Consider the following 27105-nt stretch of genomic DNA (forward strand, 5'->3'; position numbering starts at 1 on the left):
GCTGCAAATCCAAGCAACACACACAAAATGCCAAAGAAACTCAACAGGCCAGACAGCATCTATAGAAAAGAGTAAACAGTTGATGTTTCGGCCTGAGACCCTTTATCAGGACTCCTTTAAGTAACAGGGCTCTTCAGGCTTGGTCATTATTGTTTGATAATGCTATTCTGTCCTTCTCAGTGGTAGAGGTCATGGGTTTAGATGATTCTACTGACATCTTGGCTGGGTCTTGAACCTGACCAATAGCCACTTCACTAAATCACACAATGAAGCCTCAGCCTGTAGGACCATCCCCTTGCTTTATTCTTCCTTTGGCACCTCTTCACAACTACTCATTTTCTCTATAATCTCAGTCTTCTCCCTCCTTTCCACCATACCTTTAAACTCAATCTCCGACCTAGTCCTCTGTTCTCCAAATTGATCATCTTCCTGCTTGCCTTAATAAAGCAAGCAACAAAGCAACGTTTGCAATAACTTCTCCAGTTCCTGTGGTACCATGGCATCATAAAGCAACTCCAGTCACTTTAAATCCTTTACCACTCTGGAAGAAAACAAATTCCTAGATGGCATTGGGCTACCCCATGTGAAGTAAAATACAACAGAAGGCTCAAATTTGCTCTTATGATATTGCTCCTTTGAAGATGTTGCTTTGTATAGACTGACCACATTTTCTGCACTGCAATATGAACTATGCGTTAAAATAGCCTCTTTTGTTGTGAAACACTTTAGGACATCCTGCAATTGTGAAAGGCACTATACAAAGGTAAGCTTTTAGTCACATGTGCTAAATTTGCAACTTAGTTGTTGGACTACAACATTTCAGCTTGGAGATCCACTGAACTGAATAGAAATCATCTCTGGAAAAAGGAGACAAAGCACAACTGCTAATGAATATTGTGTATCTAATTCTTGTGCCTAAGGGTGAATTTTTAGCTCCTTTTTTCCCTCTCATTCAAAACCACGCCAAGTAATTGACTCTATTTGAATATTCATAACCAAGTTTTTATATTATTTTACTCGATTTCATTATTGACCAATCAAAGGTTTAAAATTCATTACAGAACAGTTTGATACAAAAGAATATTACCCTAAAACACTAATCTCTCTGTTCTCCTAGCAATGTTTACTGGGTGGTCCCCAATAAGAATTCAACACACATCCTGGTTTCTGAATAATTAACACTCATCATTCAGGGCCTTTCACAGAGTTCAGTCAGGTTCATAAGGGGAATTCTGTTTTCCAACGCTCTATTGATTTTCTTCCAGCACAAGTACCATTTCACCTAATTGAGGAATTACTTCTTTTTCTGGGGTTCCTGTACTTTTCTCCTGTGAACTGGTGGGGATCAATAGGAGTAACCTGCATTTTTGAATTCCATTATTGAACTGGGACACCTTATGGTCTGACATTAACTGGAAGGCATGAGGCTGCATTTTGAAAAGATATTACATCTGGATATTCAATGCTGTGGGCATGTTGAAGATCAACAATTAGAATTATTTGTGGCCTGACTCTCATACTTGGCATGTTTATGAAGGGAAATGCATCGTTTGTGGGTTAGGTGCTTCTCTATAAAATGGATTTCATTTCAGTTTTGTCCCAAGCATTATTTAGGCATGTGACCAAGACATTTTCCAACCAAGAAACGATTTATAAAATTTTAAGGAAAGCTAGGATTAAAAACAGAAATGGAAATATATAGCATAATTCAGGAAACAAATTGGAAATATATAGGATAAAGAAGGAAAATATACAGGTCATAACTTTCAGTCAGCTTTAGCTATCTTTCTCATTCTCATTGTCTTTTACAGTGCCATCAATCTTAACAAGAGTTCCCTCTAACTAAAACCTTCCACACAGAGAGTCTGGAAGAAAAATTTCTAAAGACCATAAGACAAAGGAGCAGAAGTCGGCCATTCAGCCCATCGAGTCTGCTCCACTATTTTATCATGAGCTGATCCATTCTCCCATTTAGTCCCATTCCTCCACCTTCTCACCATAACCTTTAATGCCCTGGCTACTCAGATACCTATCAATCTCTGCCTTAAATACACCCAATGACATGACCTCCACTGCTGCCCGTGGCAACAAATTCCATAGAATCACCACCCTCTGGCTAAAAAAATTTTTTTGCATCTCTGTTCTGAATGGGCGCCCTTTAATCCTTAAGTCATGCCCTCTCGTACTAGACTCCCCCATCATGGGAAACAACTTTGCCACAGCCACTCTGTCCATGCCTTTTAACATTCGAAATGTTTCTATGAGGTCTCCCCTCATTCTTCTAAACTCCAAGGAATACAGTCCAAGAGCGGACAAACGTTCCTCATATGTTAACCCTCTCATTCCCGGAATCATTCTAGTGAATCTTCTCTGAACCCTCTTCAACGTCAGCTCATCCTTTCTTAAATAAGGAGAGGATATCTAAATGCAATGGGAAACCAGAATGGGAAAAACAACAAGGAAGTGGAAATGGAACCTGCATATGATTGTGTGTGTGTGTGTGTGTGTGTGTGTGTGTGTGTGTGTGCATTCATTCAATGAAACTAAAAGATTGAAGTCTTTTCTAATTCTTGCAAGTCTATTGCATATAAAACGACTTTCCAGCATTCACACAAAACTTGACCTGCCAGTTAAACTGATGATAATCACTGATTAACTTTACTAATTGCACCATCCATTGGGAATGCTGATCTTATGTTCTTATGTTCCTGGTTGCATCAGCACTTCTGCTCATAAAGTAGGTCTAGATTTGATGTGCCAGGCTACGCTGTGAAATGTTGATTTAAGCAGATTAGTGAACCACGGAATACAGACATCAAGTTATTCAGATTTCTGAGCAATTATAGCATAATGTTTTCAGAAGGATTTTAATAACGTGGGACTAAAACAAAAACTGATGATGTGGAAACTATCTTAAAATGCAGGATTTAATTTGGCAGTGTTCCTACTGATCCAACTCAGATTTCAGGTGATCCAGCTTTAGTTTGGCTTGGAAATCTAAATTTATGGAATTTCACAACCTAAAGACCTACAAATTCCAGTTACTCCAAGAGTCTTGTTACTTGTGTAGAAAATAATGTGCTAATATAATTTATTTTAATGCCTTTTACCTTATTTTTCCCTTTATTGGGTTAGGCATTTATATTTTTATGTTAGATGACATGCTCTGAAGATGTACAAAGCTCCATGAGTGACAGGTTTAACTGACATGGCCCAGTGGAAGTTGTGTAATTGCATGTACAATACACAGTACCAGCCAAACACTATCCTAGATCTACACTTCCACACCAGATTATAGCATCACAGCAGCATGGTTCCTAACACTGGTCTTTCCCGAACTCACATCGGTGCACCACAGAAAAACTGTCACGCCCATGTGTTCCATTTTTGTGATTGGTTTTCACGACACACAAACAGTGCCCCATCATTAGTGCTAAACACGCAGTATCATAGTGGCTGTGCATTTTAACCGAGTTCCCAAGTTTTGATTCATTGTGCCAGATCAAGCTGACAGACTGCCAACAGCTCTGTAGCAAATTGCAGGCTCTCAGCCATTCAAGGCTTGGCTTACTTTGATCTTTGGTGCTTGCTTGGCCAAAAGCAAAAGCCTAAGGTGAGCCAGAGGCTAAATACCTGTTGACCTCTCAGTGAGTGGACTCAACATTAATGGACAGGCGAGTGAGGCTGGACCATTCTAGCCCACCAACTTTCTGCAAAGACTAGTTGGTGTTTGGAAGGCAACTCTGTTCTAATTAATTAATTTAAAAAATAGTTTAGGTATTTTTGATGTTATCATATAAATCTATTTAAATGGTTTTTAAAATTACCCTGATAAAAACAGTTTAAAAAAATACCCTGTAAAGACAGTTGAAAAGACTTTGACAGTAGAGCGACAAGAACAACTCACAGCCTGCTTCACTTTGGAGAAGCCTCTTAGCTTGTTCACATTTTTACAGACAGCCAAAAGACAACAGGCAGCAAATGGGGTGGTAGGTTGGGTCCAGCACAAACCGCAACATTACGTTCAACAGAATGATCTATATGAAACAGTATAATATGCATGGAGCCATAATATATTAAAGCTATGAGCATCAGAGGATATGTTTTAGAATCTGTTTTGCACATGCATTTACTTGGTTTAACAGTTGGAATCAAGAGATATAACTGCTAATCACAATAAAGAGGCTATGACCATAAGTTATACTTGATAACTTTCTGGAGAAAGAATCAGAATAAGACAGGGATTTTAAGTAATCTCTGTGCTAACAAATTAGACACAAGTGTTGGCAGGTGTGATAATACGTTACCCCGAAGACTTATTACACTCTGCCAAGGCAGTAAAGCTCACCTGATGAGGTTACGAGACGCGTCAGGATCCTGGGCAGTTACTGTGCCAATGATAGTCCCCACTTCAACGTCTTCATACACTTCCAGCATGTAAAAGGGTCTGCTGAACACTGGTGGCTCATTCACATCCTCAACTGTAATTCTTACTGTGGCCGTGTCTTTGTATGCACCCAGGTAGAGAAATCGAGCATCAAGGTGACTGTTCTGTGCTTCCACTTTCAAGGTGTAGCTTTTCTTGCTCTCATAGTCCAACATCTGAATTCAGAGGAACAAAGCCTTGATTAACGTGATGGAAAATAAATAAAATAAATGGAGAAACACTGCATGAGGTTAAGCCACTGAACTCATATCCACCTTTCGCACAAGAATGACCCCCTCTTGTGAAGCCTCATCTGTGATGATGTCAAACATGTTCATCCCGTCACCATCAATGATGCGATAATTAACCTCTGCATTCTCCCCAATATCTGCATCAAATGCTTTGATTCTGCCAACAGCAGCACCTTCTTGGGAAGACTCTTGCACACTCATTTGGTATACACCTGCAGAGATAAGAAAAGTCCTCAGCTGGTGTTGGACTACTTGTGTGTAATAAGACTTTAGAGCTCCTTTTATCAGCAAGGGCTTGACATGAAATAACTAATTTAATAGAGAAAAAAAAATCTAATCAAATATAAAAGCAACTTGAGAATACAATGGAAGTTTGACAGTAGAAAACAACTGACCCTTTTAACTAAGAATCTAAAAACTCTTCAGATGGTCAACTTCTCTAAGAAATATTAACCAAATGTGAGAAAATATGTCTTAGAACAAAGATTTTCTTACTCCAGCAGATCTGAAGGAAAGGATGTGCAGACCAATTCTGGTTCATGCCTAGCACAAGCTGAACTTTATCTGAAGAGGCTAAGTTATCCTCTGGTTGACATCACTGTCACATTTATGCATCATTGCTCTTCCTAGAAAGGTTTTTGATTATTTTGTCTGACTCTGCTTACAGATCTCAGTAAAAAAAGTAGGTCTGAGCAGAAATGCAGTTATAAAATTATGTACTTCATTTTATGATGTCAATTAATTCCAGTTATTTGGTTCTTTTTCTGTCTTCCATTTATTTGTTATTTATAGAGTGAAACACAAATAATTGGAAGAGTCAATCACTTGTAGAAAGAAATAGCACTGAAAAGGGCAATTACCTTTGTTCAAGTTAGCATAACTGGCTACTAATCGAGAACATGATATCCACATATTATTTTATTTCATATTGTGAACTCTTGAAAATACCAAATCAGATCATAAATGTGATAGGTACATATATAGAAAGCATTAAATTTTGCTTACTTTGTGGAAATCTTGGAGGATTGTCATTTACATCAGTGAGTGTGATGTTCACAGATGTTGTCCCTGATAATCCCCCCATCTGGCCTCCCATATCCTTTGCCTGGATGATCACTTGATACTGTTCCTTTGCCTCTCTGTCCATGTTTGGTAAAGCTGTTCGAATAATACCTAGATAAATCCACAAAGACAAAAACAAATCAGTCTGAGCATCAGGGTATTAGTAGAGCAGCAAGCATGCACCATATTCACGGCCAATTCCCAGCTCGGTCGATCAATGAAGTCTGTCAGCATCTCACTTTGCCTTTAAAACTGCTAAGAATTCTTAATTACCCACAGCAGGAAAAGACATCGCTAGGAAGAAACTAAATGTCAGAAGTTTAGTTGGTGAATACACATGATAGTATAAGAGCATAAGAAAAGAGGGTCAGGCATAGGCCACTTGGTCCCCTGAGCCGTTTCCTTGAGTTTTCAAAAATAAATTTATTTATTTATCTATCTAACTATCAATTTATTTATTTGTTTGCATACAACGTGGAATAAGCACTTCTGGCCCTTCGAGTCCTGCTGCCCAGCAGTCCCCTGATTTAGCCTAAACACGGGACAATTTACAATGACCAATAAACTTACTAACCGGTACGTCTTCGGACAGTTCGAGAAAACTGGAGAACTTGGAGGAAACCCAAGCGGTCACAGAAAGAAAGTACAAACTCCTTACAGGCAGCGGCAGGAAATGAACCCGGGTTGCTGGTACTGTAAAGCATCCTGCTATCCACTACGCTCCCCTGCCCTCCAATCTCTTTAAATACTCCTGTGATCTAGCCATGAAATCAACCTGGTATAAAACTGGATGGAGGGACGTCAGGTTTGACAATAATATGCATACTAGTTGATCTTGCTCAGGATATAGTGATTGATTTTAGGTGGGGAAGAGGGAAACAAAACTAGCCAAAGAGACTGTTCTACATTTTTTAAGAATTTATAATTAATAGAATATAGCCATTACTGGTATTGTTATTAATGGTCACTCACTTCCTGGATTTTGAGGCTACATGGAAAAGCATCTTTCGCTGATTTTGTCTCCTTCGGCCTCACCAATTATAAATTGTTCTATCCCTCAACCTTTCAATTGCACTCTTGAAACCTTCTTGTCATACTTTCCCCTCTGCCTACAAAACATTTCTATTTTTCTACAGTTGTCCAGTTGTCCACCCCCTCTCATCTTTCTTAATTGTTCCCTCCTCACTGCTCCACTCCTTAGATGTGACTCGGTGTCAAAGGCTACCTGTTTACAAGGAAACTCTTGATCTATTTGATGATGCGCAGGAACCATGAGACCAAATGTAAGTTAGGCTTCTTCCTTCCATTTGACAAGACCTTAGGAAGTAGTTTTGATTTGGCTACCTCAACAAATAGATCTACCTCACAGGGAAGGCTACTTGGCTTGTAAAGATTACTTAGAATCTCCATGGAGATGACTGGAATATTCTAGGAATTGTGGCATCTTTCTGTGCAAAGAGGTCACAGGGTCTAATTTAAAACAACATCTTGCTTTGACTGTTTTCCACTGGCTCATGATCACCCTAAAGACATACACAAATAGAAAAATTATTCATTTCTAACAATGATGACTTCTGTTTTTCCCCCTTCGGAATACTTCTTTCAGCATAACAAGCATCATATAAAAACTCTGACAAGCCTTATAGATGGGTGTATTTTTATATGAAAAATTATCAGAGTTTAGAATATTTCTCATCATTTTTAATGAAGCGATGATTCGATTTCTCTATCCCTGCTTGCATTAATAAGGCAATTTGACTAAGAGCAACTGTCATTTTTAATATGTTCTCAGTTTTATGATTGCACGACTCCTTCAATGCTCACCTTTTCATGCATTTACATGATTGAAACATTGGGTTGCACCATAACAGTACAGGTCAAACATCAAGAAATAGCTTTGCTTTATGAACAAATGTGGATTAGACTAGTTTATATTGGGTAGACAATTATATAACCAACTTATGCAGATGGTTGGGCATCTTCTCGGGAAAAATGTTGCTTCTCGCTATGTCTGTACCTATTTCACGTACTCTAGTTGTATAAGGCCCTGGTGAGATACTAGAGCTCCTCCAATTCTGGGCTCTTGTCTACCATCAGTTCAAAGCAGTGCATTATCAGTACCTTCAATTCATTTGGCCAAGTTCTGAAACTCCCTCCCAACTTCCCTTTGTTTTTAAGTTTTCTCACCTTCCTTAAGATGCTTCTTAAAACTTTTTTGACAGATGAACCATGTGGTCACCTCTTTAATACAATTTTCATGGTTTGGTGTCAGTCTTCAATGATGCTAGTGTAAAGTGACAACATCTCCTCCTCTCTGATCATTAATACAGGTCTACACAAAAGATGTGTGCTTAGCTCACTGCTCTATTCTCTTGACACCCACTACTGTGCGGCTATAATACCATTATAAATTTGCAGATGACGCAACGCGTGTGACTGGCACATTGTAGATGATACTGGGTCCTGAAACGTCAACTGCTCATTCCTCTCCATTAATGCCACCTGACCTGCTGATTTCTTCCAGCACTTTGTGTGTATTGTTCAACATTTCCAGCATCTGCAGAATCTCCTGTGTTTATGACACTATAGTTGCTGGCTGAGTCATGGACGGTGATGAATCAGAACACAGGAGTTATATAGATTATCTGGTCGATTGGTGCCACAGTTACAACCTTGTACTTAATGTCAACAAATCCAAGGAGGTCATTGTTGAAGGGGAAGTCAGGAGAACATGTGCTCCTTTTCACTGGTGGATCAGAGATGGATACAGAAACAACTGCAAGTTCCTAGGTGTTAGCATCTCAGATGACCTGTGCTGGGCCCAGCAGATAAATGCAATCATGAAGCAGATGTACCGCGGCTTCTACTTTCTCTGAAACCCAAAGAGATTTGGCATGTCTTCAAACACGCTCACAGACTTCTACAGTATCCTGGTTGATTGCATCTTGGCCTGATACGGCAATTTCATTTTACAGGAACACGAGAGGCTGCAGAGAGTAGTGAACACAGCCCAGTCCATCACAGACAAACAGCAGCCCTCTCCACCACCAACAGAATCCACAGGGGGCACTGCCACAAGACAGCTGTATCTATCGTCAAAGATCTCCACTGTCTAGGTTATACCCACTTCTTGCTGCTACCTTCAGGCATGAGTTACTAAAGCCTGAAGTCCCATACCAACAGCTTCAGGAACAGCTTCTCCCCTGCACACATCTGATTCTTGTACAGATCTTCTTCTTCTTAAGCTCATCACTCCTACTGGGGCAGAGGCTGCTGACAGTAGCTCCTTAGCTGCGGGGCCATTCTTTCATGATGTTTCCAGGGGTGTGGCCCATCTTCTTGGTGTATCCTTCCTCTCCCACGGATGAGGCCTCTGGAGCTTCAGCTGGCGTTCCTGCAGCTCTGGGTTTTTATGAGATAGGGTTGCTAGTCCTATGCCCAAACCTCCTCCTCTTGCAGCTGGGTGTGGGACCATCCATGGTGGAGTTCTTCTACAGATTTGCAGAACTCTAAACCTACCTCAGCAAGGGAAAATTATAGATCATCTCATGCACTACTATGGACTGGGCTCTGATACCGTCCCTTTTTTCTTTCTCTCTTCGCTGTCTAATATAATTATTGTGTATGTTATTACTAATACTGAAAGTATGTATTTATATTTTGTGTGTTGTCTGTACCTATATGCCTTTAATACTGCTGCAAGTTAAGTTTTTCATTGTACCTGTACTTCATCTTCCTTGTACACACGACAATAAATTCAACTTGACTTGAAGCGGATTGCTTTGGTTTACTGCATTAAAGGTGCATTTTAAATGTAACTTGTGCTATTGCGACAGTGCATGACAAATGTTATGTGTCAATGCATTTTAAATTAACCTAAAAGTGTTGCAAAGTTGCAAAATGTTGTTACTAAAATCAACTTTATAGCTAATAATGCTTCATGAAATCAAATGAACATATGGATGCATGGTTTTCACTTCACATAGAATACATTTAAACAAAGCATGAAAATATTTTGATTTTATCAAGTTAGGAAATTACATTTTAATCTTGTCACACATGCATACTGGTGAATTTTAACACAAATCAAATTTGCTATCCAATATACCACAGCTATAAAATAATTGTGGGCTGAGAGGAGAGTGCAGCAGGGCTTGAGGTCAGTATAGATGGATTAAGAGGATGGGTAAGGTAATGGCAGGTAGAGTATATGGTGAAGAAAACGAGGTCACCTACTTTGAAAGAAACAAATAGAAAGATTATATGTTTTTCAAACTGTCAGAGACTTAAATGTATTGGTGTTCAGAGGATCTGGGTGCCTTTGTACAGGAATCATTAAGTTAATCTGCAAACAGCAACAATTTAGGAAAGTATATTGACCTTTATTGCAAGAGGAAATCAGTATAAGAGTAGAGATGTATTGATTTAACTGTATAGAGTCACAGAAATGTACAGCACAGAAACAAGCCTTTCGTCCCACTGTCTCTGTGCTAATCATCATGCCCAGCGATACCATCTGGGACATGATCTCTTTTCAATATGAAAGCACAAATTTCACGACATATGTCAGTGACAATAAACCTGACTCTGATTCCCATCCCATTTGCTTGCATTAATTCCACGTCCTCAGTGCCTTGTTTTTTTTATCAAGTACATGTCCAGCTGCCCCTTAACTGCTGTTACCACCTCCTCTGGCAGCTGTTTGCAAATCTCAGCTACTCTTTGTACGCACATTTTCTCTAGAGGACGCTGGTGATACCTTATTTGGAATACTATGCACAGCTCTGATTTCTCTACCTAGGAAAGGATCTACTTGAAAAAGAGAGGGTGAAGAGAAGGTTCACTGGATTGTTTCCTAGAATAGCAGACTTGTTGTATGAGGGGAGAGTAAACACACTGGGTCTACATTTGCAAGAAAGCTGATTTCTTTGAAGCATACATCTCTTTGAAGAGGCTTAGCAGGAATAGTATGGATTTGAAGTTGTCTCGTTCTGGTGAGTCTCAACCTGGGTTGATAGTCTCAAATTAAAAAGTAAGTCATTCTGGACAGAAATTAAGAGAAATTACTTCACTCAGATGGCTCCAACATTTTGAGATTCTCTATCTAGATGGTCTGTGGAGGCTTGGTTTCTGAGCACAACCAAAAGGGAGATAGATAACTTCTGGTTATTAATGGAATCAGGAGTGGTGGAAAGTGACATAGAGGTAAATCTCAAACACAAGAAAATCTGCAGATGCTGGAAATCCATGTGTATCACCCTGAGAAAGGTTTCATTGCTAATGTAATGGTCTTTCTGTAGAAGCAGTGTTTGGGTTATGGTGAGAGATGATAGATGCTTCAGTATGGGAGCCATCCAATCAAGGGGTGATTTTTTTTGTGTGTGTCTGACACCAGTGTGAACTGGGGTTTTTGTTCGGTGGGACATGAAGAGAGAAGATGCTGGAGAGAACCGGTCATAAAATTCGACCTGGTGGGGGACCGTGATCCGATGTAGCAAGGTGCAGAGGTCTACTGAGAAGTGGCGAATATGACTTTCGGAAGAGTTGAGCTCCAACTTGTGAAAATTTGACTGTTTAATTATAATGGGCTCATTTTGTTTTATTCTTTCTTTTCTTTACTAACCCTTTAGTTAAGTTAAAATTCACAAATATATCCCTTTAATCACATGCAGGGTGCTGTCTGGTATTTCCTGGCACTGAGTTATAACAAGGTAGCATAGCATCCACACAAACCACAGTTCAGGTTGGGAGAGCTGTCCCAATGTCATGGATTTGATGGGATCAAAGTGTGTATTCCCTAGACTTACGTAGCCCAGGGAAACCGGGGTTTTCACAAGCAGCACACACAAAACACACACAAAACCAGCACTCAAATCAGTCCTGATGAAGGGTCTCGGCTCTTCAGTCCCGATGAAGGGTCTCAGCCTGAAATATCAACTGTTTACTCTTTTCCATAGATGTTGCTTGGCCTGCTGAGTTCCCCCAGTGTTTTGTGTAAAGATAAATCTTACTGAATGTTAGAACAAGCACAAGGAGACAATCAGGCTACCTTGGTCTCAAATACTTGTAAACTAACGGTCAAATGCAGTTGATTGGATTGGGTACTTTAGTCTTAAGACCAGTTATCTATATAGTGTTAGTACTGAGTTATCATTTTAGGTTTCAATTTTTGGTATATAACAATTAATAAAGCCTTGCACTGTTATTAGTGCTCATGTGGAAAATGCAGTCTTCAGCACTGTGGAAAATACATCTCTTTGTGACTAACACTTGCTGAAGCGAATGGTGTCTGAAGCTGTAAAGCAGCTCATCTAAATACAACCCAAATCACCTCAAGCAATCACATTATAGCTCTATAAATGTACCATTTCTCTGCCCATTTTAGACTAATCCAATGTAATTTTTTTTTGCATAAAATCCCATTAGTATTGGAACAGTTCAAGCCACGGAATTAATGAAAGATTAGAACAGCGAAAAGAGGCATTCCAGCTTTGTATTACAGAGATTCACATATATTATATTCTCAGCCATGTAACACTCTTAATACTTGAAAGGTATTGCTAGTTACAAAGATCATGCACACCTTGTGAGCTCCAACTTTTCAAATATGTAGCGTAGGTGGTGTAAAGGGTGACATTAGAGGTGATATATCCACCAAGAAGGCAGGGCCATTTGTGCAGAAGCATTTGACATTCACAGGGCTTATATATCCAGCTGAAATTCCTAACAGCTTCTTTCATCATCAAAATAGCTTGTCCTTTTTTTTCAGAAGCTATCATTTCCATCGTAACTGCAAAATTTCCTCCTCTTAAGGGAATAAAAATCCTTTTCACATCAATGCAAACTCTCTCCTTAGCTGTATGGAAATGAAGTTTTTAGCCCTGCATATGTTGTGACCTCAGCTAAGTTATTAAGAAAATAACTGAAGAAGGAAAAGTCTCTGACCTGTGTCTGACTCAACGGAAAAATAGGGCTGGCCTTGTAAAATACTGTAGACCACCCTGGCACTGTATCCGTAAGTGGGGTCATCAGCATCTGTAGCTATGACTTGAATTACAGATGTACCTGTAAAAAAAACAAATCAAATCACAAAACATTTCAGCAAGTCTTATTCCAATAAATTCCATAAGTATTCAACTAAACTCTGTATTTACATTCAAATACCTGCTTTCTGAGTGTTGTTGATAATTATAAGCATTTGTATAATTTAATGGATAGTATGGACAATGTTGGAAACTGTAAACATTTTAAGTTAGCTTTCTTTATCAAGCATTATGGAAATGGAAAGATCTAGGGAAAGTGGACGAGGAGACTGCAGGAGATTCATCTCTGTTAAATGTTATTAAATATACATGAGAGGGCCAGCTGCTTGCTGAACTCACACTGCACTTCTTCAATGAAAACATGAGTGAAGGTGGGTGTAATGGGTGACTCTGACATACAAAACATAAAATATTACAGCACAGTACAGACACTTCGGCCCACGATGTTGTGCCAACCTTTTAACCTACTCCAAGATGAATCTAACCATCCATCTATTTTTCTATTATTAATGTGCCTATCCGAGAATTTCTTAAATGCTTCTAATGGATTTGCCTCTGGCACACCCCTGGCAGGGCATTCCATTCTACTCTCTGTGTAAAGAACCTCCCTCTAACATGCTCACTATACTTTCTTCCGGTCACCTTAAAATTATGTCTCCTTGTATATTTAGTACACTGAGTGTACTATAGTACATTAATTGTACTATACTGCATATATTTAGTACACTTGACTAAAGACAATATTTTTCCTTTCTTTAATCTGACCATTTCTGGTAATGTAACCTTTTTTTTTCCACTTTGGTACCTTTGATAAGTGATTTTTGTTATTTTACAGATTAAAAGAATAAAAGAATATAGTTAATTATGAACAAACTCTTCTTGGGCTTCCAGCCAGGTACAGGTATCAATTTTAACTGACGTTTTGATGACAAACTCTACCGACTTCATCAGGGATGATGCCTGGGCGTGTCTAGTCCGGTGGTATTTATGCCCCCGTAGCTCATCCCTCCTGATTATAGCCCTTATCTAATCAGATTTCCACTGTCCCTCCTTACTTACAATTGAATTCCAGTTCTTACTTAGAACGAGATCTTTGTCTTTGTTAAAATTCTTTTCCTCTAGTTTTCTTTCAATGGCTTCCTTCACTAGGTGGTCCCAAAATCCATTGGCGTGGCACAGTAATTTTGTTCCGTCGAATTCAATCCTATGGCCATTGCAAATGCAATGTTCTGCTACCGCCGATCTCTTCAGGTAATCCCAGACTAATACACCTCCTGTGCTCCCTGATGCAGGTTTCCGCCATGAGTCCCGTCTGGCCAATACACACTGTTCTGCATTCACAGGGAAAGCTGTGAACGCCAGCCATCCTGAGTCACATTGCTGACACACATGAGCTATGATTTGAACTCCCTTATGGGTTTGTGGATGGTATTAATCCAGTATTTCTTCAGGATCCTGGTGATCCTTCCAGAAACCGAGTAAGTCCATGTGAGTACCTGCCTCCTGTTCCCGGGAGTGCAGTGTTATGTGTTTCACCGGAACGGGGCTGCACTAGGACATACCCGATCAAAACTTTTCCATGGACGGCTTCCAGACCATTCGGGCTGACCGGAAGTGCACTGAGAGCGGTAAGCGTAAAGGAGTTGGGTGCTTACTGTTCTGGTTAACAACAGATGGTGCAATCCGGGTCATATTACAATCGAGGAACGTGTTTGTAGACCGGATATTGAGATTTTTGCTGTTGGACTTCGGCCATATTCCACTGAGATACAACACTGGGTGGCACGGGAGGTTGCTCCTGCCAGTGGCCATCGAACTTTGTAGCTCCTCCCGTGGAAGGTCAGACACCTGAGCCAATAGGCTGGTCCTGGACTTATTTTCCATCTGGCATAGTTTGCATTTTGTTGTTTGATTGTTTGTGGATATTGTATTGTTATATTTATGCTCTATTCTTGGTTGGTGCGGCTGTAATGAAACCCAATTTCCCTCGGGATCAATGAAGTATATCTATCTATCTATATTCTAATATGATAGAAACTAAACGGTAGCCTTGGACATAATGTCTATCAGAAACCCACTCACATGGACTTATATCTCAACAATAACAGCCACCATCATGCTTCTCAACATAAAGCAGTTCTCTCTACTTTGATTAACCAGGCAAAAACCATTTTGAACCCAGAGATTCTCCATGAGGAGATAAGACAATGACGCATGACTTTCCTACAAAATGGTTACAAGTTGAAGGAAATCAATCAATTAAAAGGGCTGACAGAAAGACCAGGAAAGTTAACAACAAGGAGGAACGTCACTACCACCCAATATTTTCAAGGTTTCTCGAAGGATCATCAGGATCCTGAAGAAATACCAGATGAATACCATTCACAAACCCGTAAGGAAGCTCAGTCACAGCTTATGCGGATGTCCTGAGACTCAGGACGGCTGGCATGTACAGGATTCCCTGTGAATGCAGAGCAATGTTTATCGGCCAGAGTGGAAACCTGCATCAAAGAGCACAGGAGGTGTATCCATTTGGGTTACCTGGAGAAATTGGTAGTAGCAGAACATTGCATCCACAATGGCCATAGGATTGACTCCAATAGCACATACGTCATATACACCCAGAAAGCACTAGGTCTTTTTCTCAATAGGTTCATTATTCATATTTCAGAACTGATTTACACTTGATATCTCAAACCAATAATACCTATATATGATGAAATATTTGCATAGTTCTCTCTGGAACATGCAGAAGAATTCAAGGATTGGAATGACTTTCAACATGCAGAACTCATTCGGGCAACTAAATGTACATCTGTCTGCAAACCCCAACAAATGCAATGTTTGAAGTTCTCCATGCTGTTTTTCTTGCATTCGAAGTTCTGATGAACTTTTATTGACCTAAAATGTTAACTCTGATACTTCCTCCTTAGATGCTGCCTGAGTTGTTGAACATTTCCAGCATCTGCAATAAGTCAACTCAAGTCAAGTTTATTGTCATTTAGCTACATACATGCACACAATCAAACGAGACGTTTCTCTGAACCAGGGTGCAAAGCACTGTTGTACACATAACACACGTAACACACATTAACTTATGAAAGCAAGGATGAAATCTACAGATGGGCTACACATAAATATACAAACTAAGGTGCATAAATTAAATACTGTAAGGTACAGAACAGATTAACCAGTGACAGCTTGAATGTGATGAGGCAGGGAGTTCAGAAACCTAATGGCCTGAGGGAAGAAACTGTTTCCCATCCTGACCGTTCTTGTTTTTATGCATCGGAGTCTCCCGTCTGATGGCTGAAATTTAAAAAGCTTCTTAAAAATTCTTATATAAATGATTTTTTAAAAGTCAAATCATAATAGTTATAATGGTTTGTAAACTGAATTATTAATTTTTAGTCTTTCATATTTTAAATTATTTTCATAATAATGAACTTCCTTTCTAAACTTTACTAAATGTATCTGACCATCAGAGGGCCCATGGAGAGTGCCTTGGCTCCTCATACCTGCAGCTCAGGCACCTTCACCAGCCTGCTAAGCTTTTGTAGAAACCTGTAACAGTGCCCTCCACACAATGTGAAGAGCAGCACCATGCAAATCTTTAAATCAGCCACCACAAGCAACCACAAGCAAGGGATCCGCATCAAGGTACACTGTTCCTGGAAATGCTTCATGTGGTTCACTAATCATGGCTTGTGAACAAGTTCTTCTTAGGACGTAGTTCATAAAACAGTACACAAACTTGAGAAAGTCTGCAGATGCTGGAAATCCAAATAAGACACACAAAATGCTGGAGGAACTCGGCAGGGCAGGCAGCATCGATGGAAAAGTGTAAACAGTAAACAACAGGTCCTGATGAAGGGTCGCGGCCTGAAATATTGACTCTTAACTCTTCCATGGATGCTGCCTGGCCTGCTGAGTTCCTCTAGTGTTTTGTGTGTGTTGATAAAACAATACAGCACAGTACTGGCCCTTCGGCCCATGGTGTTAAACTGACCTTTTAACCTACTCCAAGATTAATCTAATCTCCGCTCCTACAGAGCCATGCATGTTTCTTTCATCTATGTGCCCATCTAAGAGTCTCTTAAATGTCCCCTTATCCATGTCTCTTGTCATCTTATCCACCTGTTTCAAGTCACCTCTCATCCTTCTTTGCTCCAAACAGAAAAGTCCTCGTCCAATTACAATTTCCTCATAAGACACCCTCTCTCATCCAGGCAGCGTCCTGGTAAATCTCCTCCACACCCTCTATAAAGCTCCTACATCACTCTATCTTGACCAGACTCTGCTGGGTTTCAGCTGCAACTGCGGAAGCGGATTCTTGCAGATTGAGAACACAATCAACCATTACATGCTTTACCTTTCGGTTAATCTTGCTGTTGCTGTGGTGAGATGCAGACAATTTCAATGTGGATAGAATTGTCCATAAGGCATAGAAGCAGAATTAGGCCATTCGGCCCATTGAGTCTCCTCCACCATTCCATTATTATCAATCTCAACCCCATTATCTATTGAGATACAGTACAGAATAGGCCTTTCCAGCCCAAAGGGACACACCTCCCAGCAACCCACCTGTTTTACACCAGCTCATTCACAGGTCAACTCACACTGACTTATTAACTCACTAACCGGTACGTCTTTGAACTCCAAAATCTGATGCCGCGAGCTGTAACAGCTTTGCGCTAACCGCTACACTACATCTCCTATCTTCTCCTCATAACCTTCGAGAACCTCACTAATCAAGACTCTGCCAGCCTCTGTATTAAATACACCCAATGATTTGGCCCCCTAAGTCACTTGTTCCACAGATTTACCACCCCACTAACTAAAGAAATTCTTCCTCGCCTTTGTTCTAAAGTTACATTCTTCTATTCTGAGGCTGTGTCCTCAGGTCGTAGATATCCTCACGAAAGGAAACATCCTCTGCACATCCACTCTATCTAGGCCTTTCAATATTGAATAATTTTCAATGAGATTCCCCCTGCCCCCATTCATCTGAATTCCAGCAAGTACAGACCCAGAGCCAAACACTCCTCATACATTAACCCTTTCATCCCCAGGAACATTCCTGTGAACCCCTTCTGGACTCTCTCCAGTGCCAGCACAACCTTTCTTAGATAAGGGGCGCAAAACTGCTCACAATACTCCAAGTGCAGTCCGATCAATGCCTCATATAGGAATTGTACCAGCAGGAAATGATGTGGCTGTTGTCAGGATGGGTATACTATGATAGCCTTAGAATGTTTGCTTGTACAGGAAGTGACAGCTCTTTAGCAAAGATGCAAAGTGGGCAGCCGAGAATTGATAGCCAGCTTTATTTCCCACTGACTTCTTACTGAAAGCAAATCAGTCTGGTTATTGAATATACACTCAGTTTCAAAATGAGCTATCTAGATTCATGAGCAGAAATCAAACAAGGAGGACACATTGAACAGCACAAACTCATGTGCAATGACAGCTAATAACTTATCAATTCGTAATCTGCTCCACTAGTAGCCAGTATGGAGAGGCTCTTTAACAACAGTACAACATGGTTCAGTGATTGCTTTCAATTCAATTTGGCTCAGAACCACCCTCATTCCCACGCTTCTTGTGATGATTCACATCCCTCTCTGCGTCTAAGGTCAGAGCTTATGCATGTCCCATTTGCTTTTGATTTGCCTGGAATGCATATTAATAGTTCTATCTTTTCTCTTAATGATCCCTTTTTTGTCTGAATGATCTGCAGATGGACACTGTATAATTTCTTGATGAAGTTTATCCAGCTCAGTTAATGCATTGACACTGTTGGAAGCAGATAATAAAAGACACCCCAAAAATACCAGAATTGAGTGGTCACATTAGATCCACCTCAGCTTTAACAGGTAATTATCTCCAGAAGATTATGTTTCCTTCTCTATTGCTGCAAAAGCTTGTTTTGCTTTTAATGCATACAGTAGCAGAGGGGTTAGCATAATGTTTTATACATCAGCAACAAGGTTCAATTCCTGCCACTGTCTTTAAAGAGTTTGTCTGTTCTCCCCATCACCATCTGGGATTCTTCTGGGTGCTTCAGTTTCCTCTCACATTCCAACAATGTACAGGTCAGAGTTAGCAAGTTGTGGGCACGCTATGCTGATGATGGAAGAGCGGCGACCTGTGCGGCTGCCTCCAGCACATCTCGGACTGCGTAGGTCGTTGATACCAGCAACGCATTTCACTCTATGTTCCGATTTACATTTGACAAATAAAGCTAATCATTACCTTTGTGAATAATGGACAACTAACCAGGTGTATGAATCAAATGTGTCCCTCTGATGAAACTATTAATTATTTTATCTACAGTTCTACTTCGAAATAGAAATTCGATAAACTTCTAAGTAAATTCAAAAGTTTATCAAATACGGTACAAATTCTGTATTTGCTAACAATATGCATATTCTATTCCAGCACATCCATTCTTTAAATTGTAGGGACACCTTGAAACAAATAAGTCATTACTAACTCCAACAAAGTTATAACTGTGTGAAAAATAAATTCCAATCTATTTCTTCCAAAGGATTCGAAACCACACATAACCTAGACTTCTGAATATTTTTACGCAGAAAGATCTTCACTTCTCTGCAATGATGTATGTTCCGCTTAAATTTTATCTTAGAGCAATAAAAAGACAGAAAACCACAAACTGCTGCTTATAAATAAATGATCCTTTTTTAGCGAAAAACTTTTCTTCCTCTTCATTTTGGCTTTATTCTAGATAAATATCATCATCGTCCGTACAGCTGAAATTGATTCGGTGGCAGCAGAGAGTTCAACTGAATGAGGTCTTCAGACAGGAATACATCAACAAGCAGAAAAGGAGTGGTAGTGAATTGAAAACCTATTATGCACCCTGCACTGTTTTACTGCCCATCGACTTCAATGAACAGGAAAAGTGTCCCCAGGAGTGCACAGCTGGAGAAAGTAAGAAACGTTGATTCTTTTGTGGCTTTGCTGACATCAGATTACACCAACACTCCTTACAGAAAATGAAGAATTTTTCAGGTTCACCCCTGTTGTAAAGTAGGGATACACAATAGCAAACGTGTGCACATCTCCTTCCCTTCTCTCATGCTTGAGGAAGATGTTTAGTTCTTCTCTAATTCTCTGGGTTTCTTCTTCTGCACTTGTCCTCCAAGCATCTCTGTTGTAAAGACTGATTTATGCTGTGCCTTACGAATGCACTCTCTTCATTTAATTGCCAAAGATTCCCTCTTTCCTCTAAGCAATGCTCTAAGAGTCTTGAATCTCTCCTTTCTCTTAATAATCTTTTGATGTGACTGATGAGAGTACTGAGTGCTGTTTCAGGGGTAGGGGGTGGAGATCTGATGTCAAACACTTGGCTGACCTAACCGGTCCAGTGTACCTGTGCACAGCCAGCGCCTCAGTGATGGGGACGTTAGCCCAGGATAGGATGCCGATATTGGCTTATCTATCTTTCTTCCCTCCCAGTCTGTTTAGAGGGTGTTGCTGAAACAGTGTTGGTAGTGTGTCTACAGGGCTTTGAAATGCCCACGGCAGCCTCTCCATGGTTATGAAGGATACTGGCGGGCGGGAGCACTGGTGACTGTGATCTTGTTGCAGGGTTTGAGAACCATTTCCCTGACCGGTTGGTACCGGTGCACTGGTGGTGATGGTAAGCTTTTCTCATGAAGGTCCCACCTTTGCTGGGTAATGGTGCTCAAGTTATGGAAAGTGATCACCGATCAATTATTAGGGGACAATATTGTGGGACGTGGAGAGGGCTGAAGGCCTTTGTCTGCCGGATGCTGAGTGCACACCTCATCCTCCTATAAGTTTTAATCAAGCCCAAAGAACTGAAAAACTGGAAGTCAAGGCCTGGTGAGAAATGGGAAGTCCAATGTCTGTGAGTGCAATGGAGGAAGGAGGCCCGGAGGCAGCGAGTCCTGGTGTTGGAGGACTCCATGTGTGTCAGAGTGAGTGGGTGGGTGAATGGGAGGGAGGAAAAGGGCTTGTTTTACTGCTGTGGTTTTGTTGCATTGTTCTGCTGAACATTGTGGGCATGCTGTATCAGCACCAGAGTGTGTGGCAACACTTACAAGCTATCTCCAACACATCCTTAAGTTGCGTTGATTGTTAACACAAATGACACCATATGTTTCAATGTACATGTGGTAGATAAATGAATCAGAATGTCAACAGTGACCTAAAACACAGCTTCTGACTTCTTCAGCACAGACTTCACCTGCATACTATAAACTAGTGTCTGAGATTGAGGAATCTTGGTTCTTGAGTGGAAATGGATAAAGGCTGAACAATTCCCTTGCAGTCACTGATGAGAAGCTTCTGGTGTTGAGCCGCAACATGATGGCATAGAAGGCCAAGGGGATTGGTATGATGATAAAGTTTCATTTCACTCCAGTCTCTGGTTGGGTCAATGATGCACTTACCGGCTAGGATCACCATCTTCTTGCCATGTTGCTGCAGAAGTCGAACGACTATTAATTTCTAAAGAGAACTAAATTTAAGAAAGATTCTCCATAATTGCTTACAGGTGAAAAAGTTGAATTTTGTAGTGAAATCATAAATACCATATTAGTGCTAATATCTACATTGTTCTTGTGGCCATAAAGGAATCAAAACATGGAAAAAACTCTCAATACCCACATAAGGCAACTTCCGTCAAGGGCAAGTTCATCCCGGCGATGGTAAAAATGGGGGAACTGGGAATTCTGCTGCATATTACATCCATTTTGTGTTGTAATGTAGATCGGTTAAAGTGTGGGCTCTTTTCTGGTTTCCCTTTGGATCATCTCTGCCATAATATGAAGACTTTTGATTTGCATTAGTGAGACCATGTCAAGAGGACTGTCCTCTTTCATAAATTTTTCAAATATTTCCTTTCCCAAGAGTAAATGGCACAATCCATTGTAATTTCCATGATTGGTTGTAATCAATCTTGTAACTATGTCCTGCAAGAAACAGAGCCCATCTCTGCATTTGTGTTGCTGCTGTTAGTGGAACACCCTTCTGCAGTTTGAAAATAGACACTAGTGATTGATGATCAGTAACAAGGGTAAACTCTCTCCCACACAAGTACTGGTTGAAAAGTTTTACACCCCAAACCAGACTCTCTGTCAAGCTGCATGTACTTTTTCTCTACAGCCGTAAGGGAATGTGATGCAAAACCTGTGGGGTGTTCACTTCCATCACTCATAACCTGTGACTTGACTGCACCTACACCATAAGGTGAGGTGTTCCAGGCAAGCTTCACTAGATGGTGTGGATCATAATGTGTGAGCACAGTACTGGATGTCACCATTTCCTTTACCTTTGGGAGAGCCATCTCACACTGCTTTGTCCATTGCCATTTCTTCTGGATCTGCAGTAAAGAGTTCAAGGGGTGGAACACAGTAGCCACGTTTAGCAGGAACCTGTTAAAGTAATTAACAAATCCTAAAAAAGGACTCCAACAGTATCATGTCCTTTGCTGGAATATTCTCAGCACACTTCTGTAATTCTTGTGCGTCAGTAGTGTGACCATCATAAGTGATGTTTTGTTTAAAGAATTCACACTTGTTAGGTCATGCTCTGTGTCCATAATCTTCTAGTCTTTTTACACTGTCTTCATATTTTGGAGGTACTCCTTGTCAGTAACAATGAAGTCATCCAGGTTACTCTGAGTGCCTGGGTAAGCTTGCAGTGCCTGGTCCATAGCTTTTTGCCAGAGTGCATGTGTGGATACTACTCCAAAAATAAACCTACTAAAGAACAAACGCCTTACTTAAGTGTTGATGGTGAATTTTCCTCTATCTTCCATCTGTAGATAGGCCTCAGCTGAGTCCACTTTGCTGAAGTGTCTTCCTCCAGAAAGGTTTGCAAAGATATCCTCTATCCCGGGCAGAGGGTATTGATCTACTTTCAGTACTGGGTTGACGGTGATCTTAAAATCACTACAGAGCCTGACAGACCTATTCTTCTTGGTTACTGGGACCACTTGCATTGCCCATGGGCTCCACTCAACTTTGGAAAGAATTCATCAGCCTCCGTGCAATCTGGCTCACTGGCTACTTTGCCATGAATTGTATAAGTATCTGGACGGGCTTTGCATTTTCAATGAACACTATTTTACCTTTGATATGCTTGAGTTTTTCCAGAGCCATCCTTGAACACTGCTGAGGTATCATCCAGTACCTTTCTTAATTCGTTCTCAGTTGACTCTATTGCAGTGGATGTGGTATGCAAATGGTGGATCGATCTCCAATTAAGTTGTAGTTGTCTCAGCCAATCACGACCCCCACAATGCTGGCCCTCTTGTTTTTACCACATACAAAGTGGCTTGTTGGTTGTTGCATTTCACTTTTATGTGTGGGTTGTTGCACTCCCACAGGTGCTATCTTTTCTCCAGTATAAGTTCTTAGTTGGATATTTGCAGGCTTCAGTTCAATTTCTCTGAAATGTTGTACAAACTCTTTTTGTGGAATGAATGAAACAGCTGAGTCAATCTGCCATTCATTTCTGGTGTAAGCCGCATTGCTTGTCTATTGCTATTTTTCACATTGTAAATCTTAAGGCTACTCAATTCCTGTCTCACTGTCACCATTATCAGATTTTTCAACAACGTCTTTTTGAAACTACAGCTTGACATTTATTTTTATTCTCTTCCCTGTGCAGTCCAGTTATTTTTGTCTGCCCAACATGCTCTTTGTATGTGTCCTTTCTGTTGCATTTTCTGCAAGTTTTGCCCTTAATCTGCATTAGTCTGTGTATGTGAGGCCTTGCCACAATGGTAACACGATTTATTTTGGCAGGCTGGTTTCTGTTTACACATTGCAATTTTATTCACACTTATTTTCATTCCTGGCTACAACTCAACTGCATCACTGTCTGCTTTTTCCACTGATACATGGAACTGCACTTTTTCAATTGCAACTGTACTTTGAAATGTAAGGTGTGTTTCAGGTAGGAGGTGTGTTTGAATGCTTACTTGTGAGATTCCTCAAACAAAACAATGTCTCAGTGCATCATTAAGTTCATTAATGTATGGACAATGCTCAGACAACCTCTTCAATTCAGCCGTGCACAATGAAATGGTCTCCCCTTCCTTTTGATTCCACTTATGAAACCTAAAGCATTTTGCAATCAACAATGGTTTTGCTTCTAAATGTTCCTGCATTATGTTCATGATATCAGCAAAGCTCATTTTGGCTGGTTTTGCTGGAGCAGTCAAACTTCTAAGCAAACTGTATGCCTTTAAACCCAATGCATTCAGCAAAACTGGCACTCATTTCTCATTGGCTATTTCACTTGCTTTAATATAGTTCTTAAGTTACTCAGTATACAACATCTAGTTAACTTTTGACCAAATAAATGCATTTATTTTTTCAATATGGCCAGCCATTTCTATTTTTTTAAATTTATGATTATTATCAATCGGTACTCTCTGTTTATGAACCCATGAATTCATCTGTTTGCTTGCCTTTTTCTCTCTCTCTTCTGAAGAGACACGTGCTACACTGCTTTTTTAAAATCTTGAACATCTTGCTGTGCTTCAACAGGTAGGTAGTCTTCTTGGGTTCGTTTTAAAAATACCATGTCGCCATTGTTATGTTTTGTAACTCCAAAACAAAATAACTATCCAAAATAAAAACACAGTAATAATGCATCTAACTTTTTTTAATTTTTCTAATTTTTGCTTCAAGTGAGGCACATGCATATGATGTGGTAGCATGATGACGTATGCCCTTCACGTACTTTTATATATAACCCATAATGAATTATTTTAATGAACAAGAATGCTTAATCAACAATATAGTTACAATATTACTCAAATATTACTGAAATATTGAATGTAAAATGGTCCTAGTCTTTTCAGAGGATGTGCTTTCTACTCTTAGACCACCCCTGCTATAGAAAACATTCAATCTCTATCTAGGTGGATATTCAATAGGTTTCAATGTGATCCCCCCTCATTCTTCTGAACTCCAGAGAGTACAGGCAATCTTGGATCAGCTCTTCACACACTGGGAGGAGGAATGTGACGATAACTTTCCCTGTGGCAGACTGTAGGCAAACATCTCTGCACTCCCTCCAACTGGACTTGTCACCCTCTTTGAAGATGGTCAGGGATTTAATGCATCTGAGATCGCCTGGCATGCCTTTTATTCCAGAAGTATTTCTGCATCATATTTTAACATCTTTGGCAGCATTTTAATTGCTCCAGAGATGTCATTATTTTCAACTTCTTGCCAGACTGTAATGACACTAAATTCATAGCAGGTTATTTGTTGCAGATGAGTTCAGGGACAGTCTGACCAAAGATCTTGCTTTAATTGATCAGATCTTTTTCCAGCTAACCCTGACCATTTCTTTGTGCTTGATAATCTCTCTTCTGTTCCTGGCTATCAGTGGGATGGGTTCTTTGGAGATTGGTCCGAGGAACTGATGCATGTCAAAACCATTGGCTGATTTACAGATCTCTTGCATTCTTGGTCTTACCATCTGTTTTTATGTCACACATTTTTTTTTGTTGGCTTTCAGATGCCAGTAGATTCCTTTAGTTCTTGAGACATGATGATATTTTCACATCAAGATAGCCTTGAATTTCCAATGACCTAGTTTCTGGATCTGGTTGTTCTCACCAAACCAGTTTCTTGTGTTTTCTGGGTGATTATCCATTGGTCGCACAGCAAGTGTTAATTGTGATGACCATCTGGGCAGCAGACTCTCTTGGTTCCTATTGACTAGGAATTGTAATAGTACATGTGGTGCACTGAGTGAATAGAGCTTTCCTTGAAGAGCTCTTCAATATTAATTTGCTGTGTCTGTGCCCTCATCACCATTTACAGGCCAGGTTAATGGAGATAATAATCTGAATGATGTGGTGGTTAGTCCAGATTTGGCATAGTAAAGCATAACAAGTTTTCACAAACAATATTGTCAAAATGGCAACGTAATCAGTGTGAAAACAGCAGAGAATATGATGTTGCTCTGCTTATTCCTGGACATCATCTTTGTATCCCATGCATGGTATGGTACTTCATACACTTGACCATCGTAATCCTGTTAGCCACCGCCGCCCCCCCCCCCGCCAGGTCCCCACACTCAGACCTCCACAGGCTCATTGTTCATATCAATGTTGTTCCTTTCATACTCTCAAGCTAAATGGGACTGTTTGTAACCTGCTGCCATGCTCAACCCTAAAATGAATTTACAAACATTCTGGTACTGCAAAACGACTAAAATGCCACTCTGCAACTTCATTCAATAGTACAGCATGTCAATCCACCACTCTCCCAAAATATTTAATCAGCTCTAGAGTGAATTATTCCAAAGACCTCAAGACCTGTGTTCCGATACGTAACCTCATTATTAACCTGCTTTAACTTCCGTTTTAGGATAGCACTGGTGAAGCACAGCGATGACTTGCAGGAAGCAAACAAATCTACTAACTACTTTATTAATCACAAGTTTTCTCAAAAATGGTCACTATAATCAATAGCCTGTAACCTCCCTTTTGGAGTGGAGCTTTTGAACTGCCTGTACACAGCTTGGCATTTTTGCAGCGTGAACTGAAGTTTCGAAGGTGCAGGATGGGTGCGGTGTGGTGTGTATGGGCCAAAGTAAGATTCCAGGTCCCGGGCCAGAGAGTGGGGAATGAGCCAATATTTGGTCTTTGCTGGAGCAGGCTTGGGGCCAATTTGAAGCAGCAGATCTGAGGCAAGGCAGAGTCGTGGCAGAAGGGCTTGGATCCTGGAGTGGCCGATTTTAGCGCCGGGCCAGATAGATAAGGTTAGGGTGTCGGGGCCAGAGACGAGGGACAGGTCAGTATTCAGCTCACTGCTCCGCGGGGTTTACTCATCTCTGTGATGAACTGAGGTTTCTAATTGAAACTGCAACTAATTGGCTTCTAGACCAGCTACAATGATGACTGGCTTTGTGGCTGTGGACTCATTTTCGTGAACTTTGGTTCTGAATGTTGCCTGCTTACTTTTATTGTTGGCACAATTCTTTTTTCAGCTTTCTGCACATTGGGTGTTTGATGGTCTTTTATTAATGGGTTCTATGGGGTTTCTTTGTTTTGTGGCTGCACGTAAGAAGACAAATGTCAGCACTGTATATAGTATAATAAATGTACTTTGAACTTTTTGCAGCTTCTTGGATAACCTAACAGTTATATTAGTTCATTATCCCTCTCTTTGTTGAACTTCATTGGCTCTTATTTCCCTTATAATATAAAATTAGAATTCTTGCCCTGCATTTAAGTCTCCCTATTGATGTCCCTGTAGTTATCAATTGTGGCTCAGCAGGGAGATATATTATCAAGAGGGAT

General features: G+C 40.3%; 1 protein-coding gene across 1 annotated transcript in view; it reads right to left on the reverse strand.

Annotated features, from left to right (window-relative positions):
- LOC140212486 (cadherin-6-like) overlaps positions 1 to 27105 on the reverse strand; it is a 194867-nt gene that overhangs the window by 63016 nt on the left and 104746 nt on the right. The window contains exons 4-7 of the mRNA XM_072283350.1: positions 12685 to 12804; positions 5683 to 5850; positions 4702 to 4889; positions 4349 to 4602 (exon numbers count right to left, since the gene is read on the reverse strand). Of these exons, the coding sequence (XP_072139451.1) occupies positions 4349 to 4602; positions 4702 to 4889; positions 5683 to 5850; positions 12685 to 12804 (730 nt within the window). The remainder of the gene's footprint in view (positions 1 to 4348; positions 4603 to 4701; positions 4890 to 5682; positions 5851 to 12684; positions 12805 to 27105) is intronic.

The sequence above is a fragment of the Mobula birostris genome, chromosome 19 (assembly GCF_030028105.1).
Source record: "Mobula birostris isolate sMobBir1 chromosome 19, sMobBir1.hap1, whole genome shotgun sequence".
NCBI lineage: Eukaryota > Metazoa > Chordata > Chondrichthyes > Myliobatiformes > Myliobatidae > Mobula > Mobula birostris.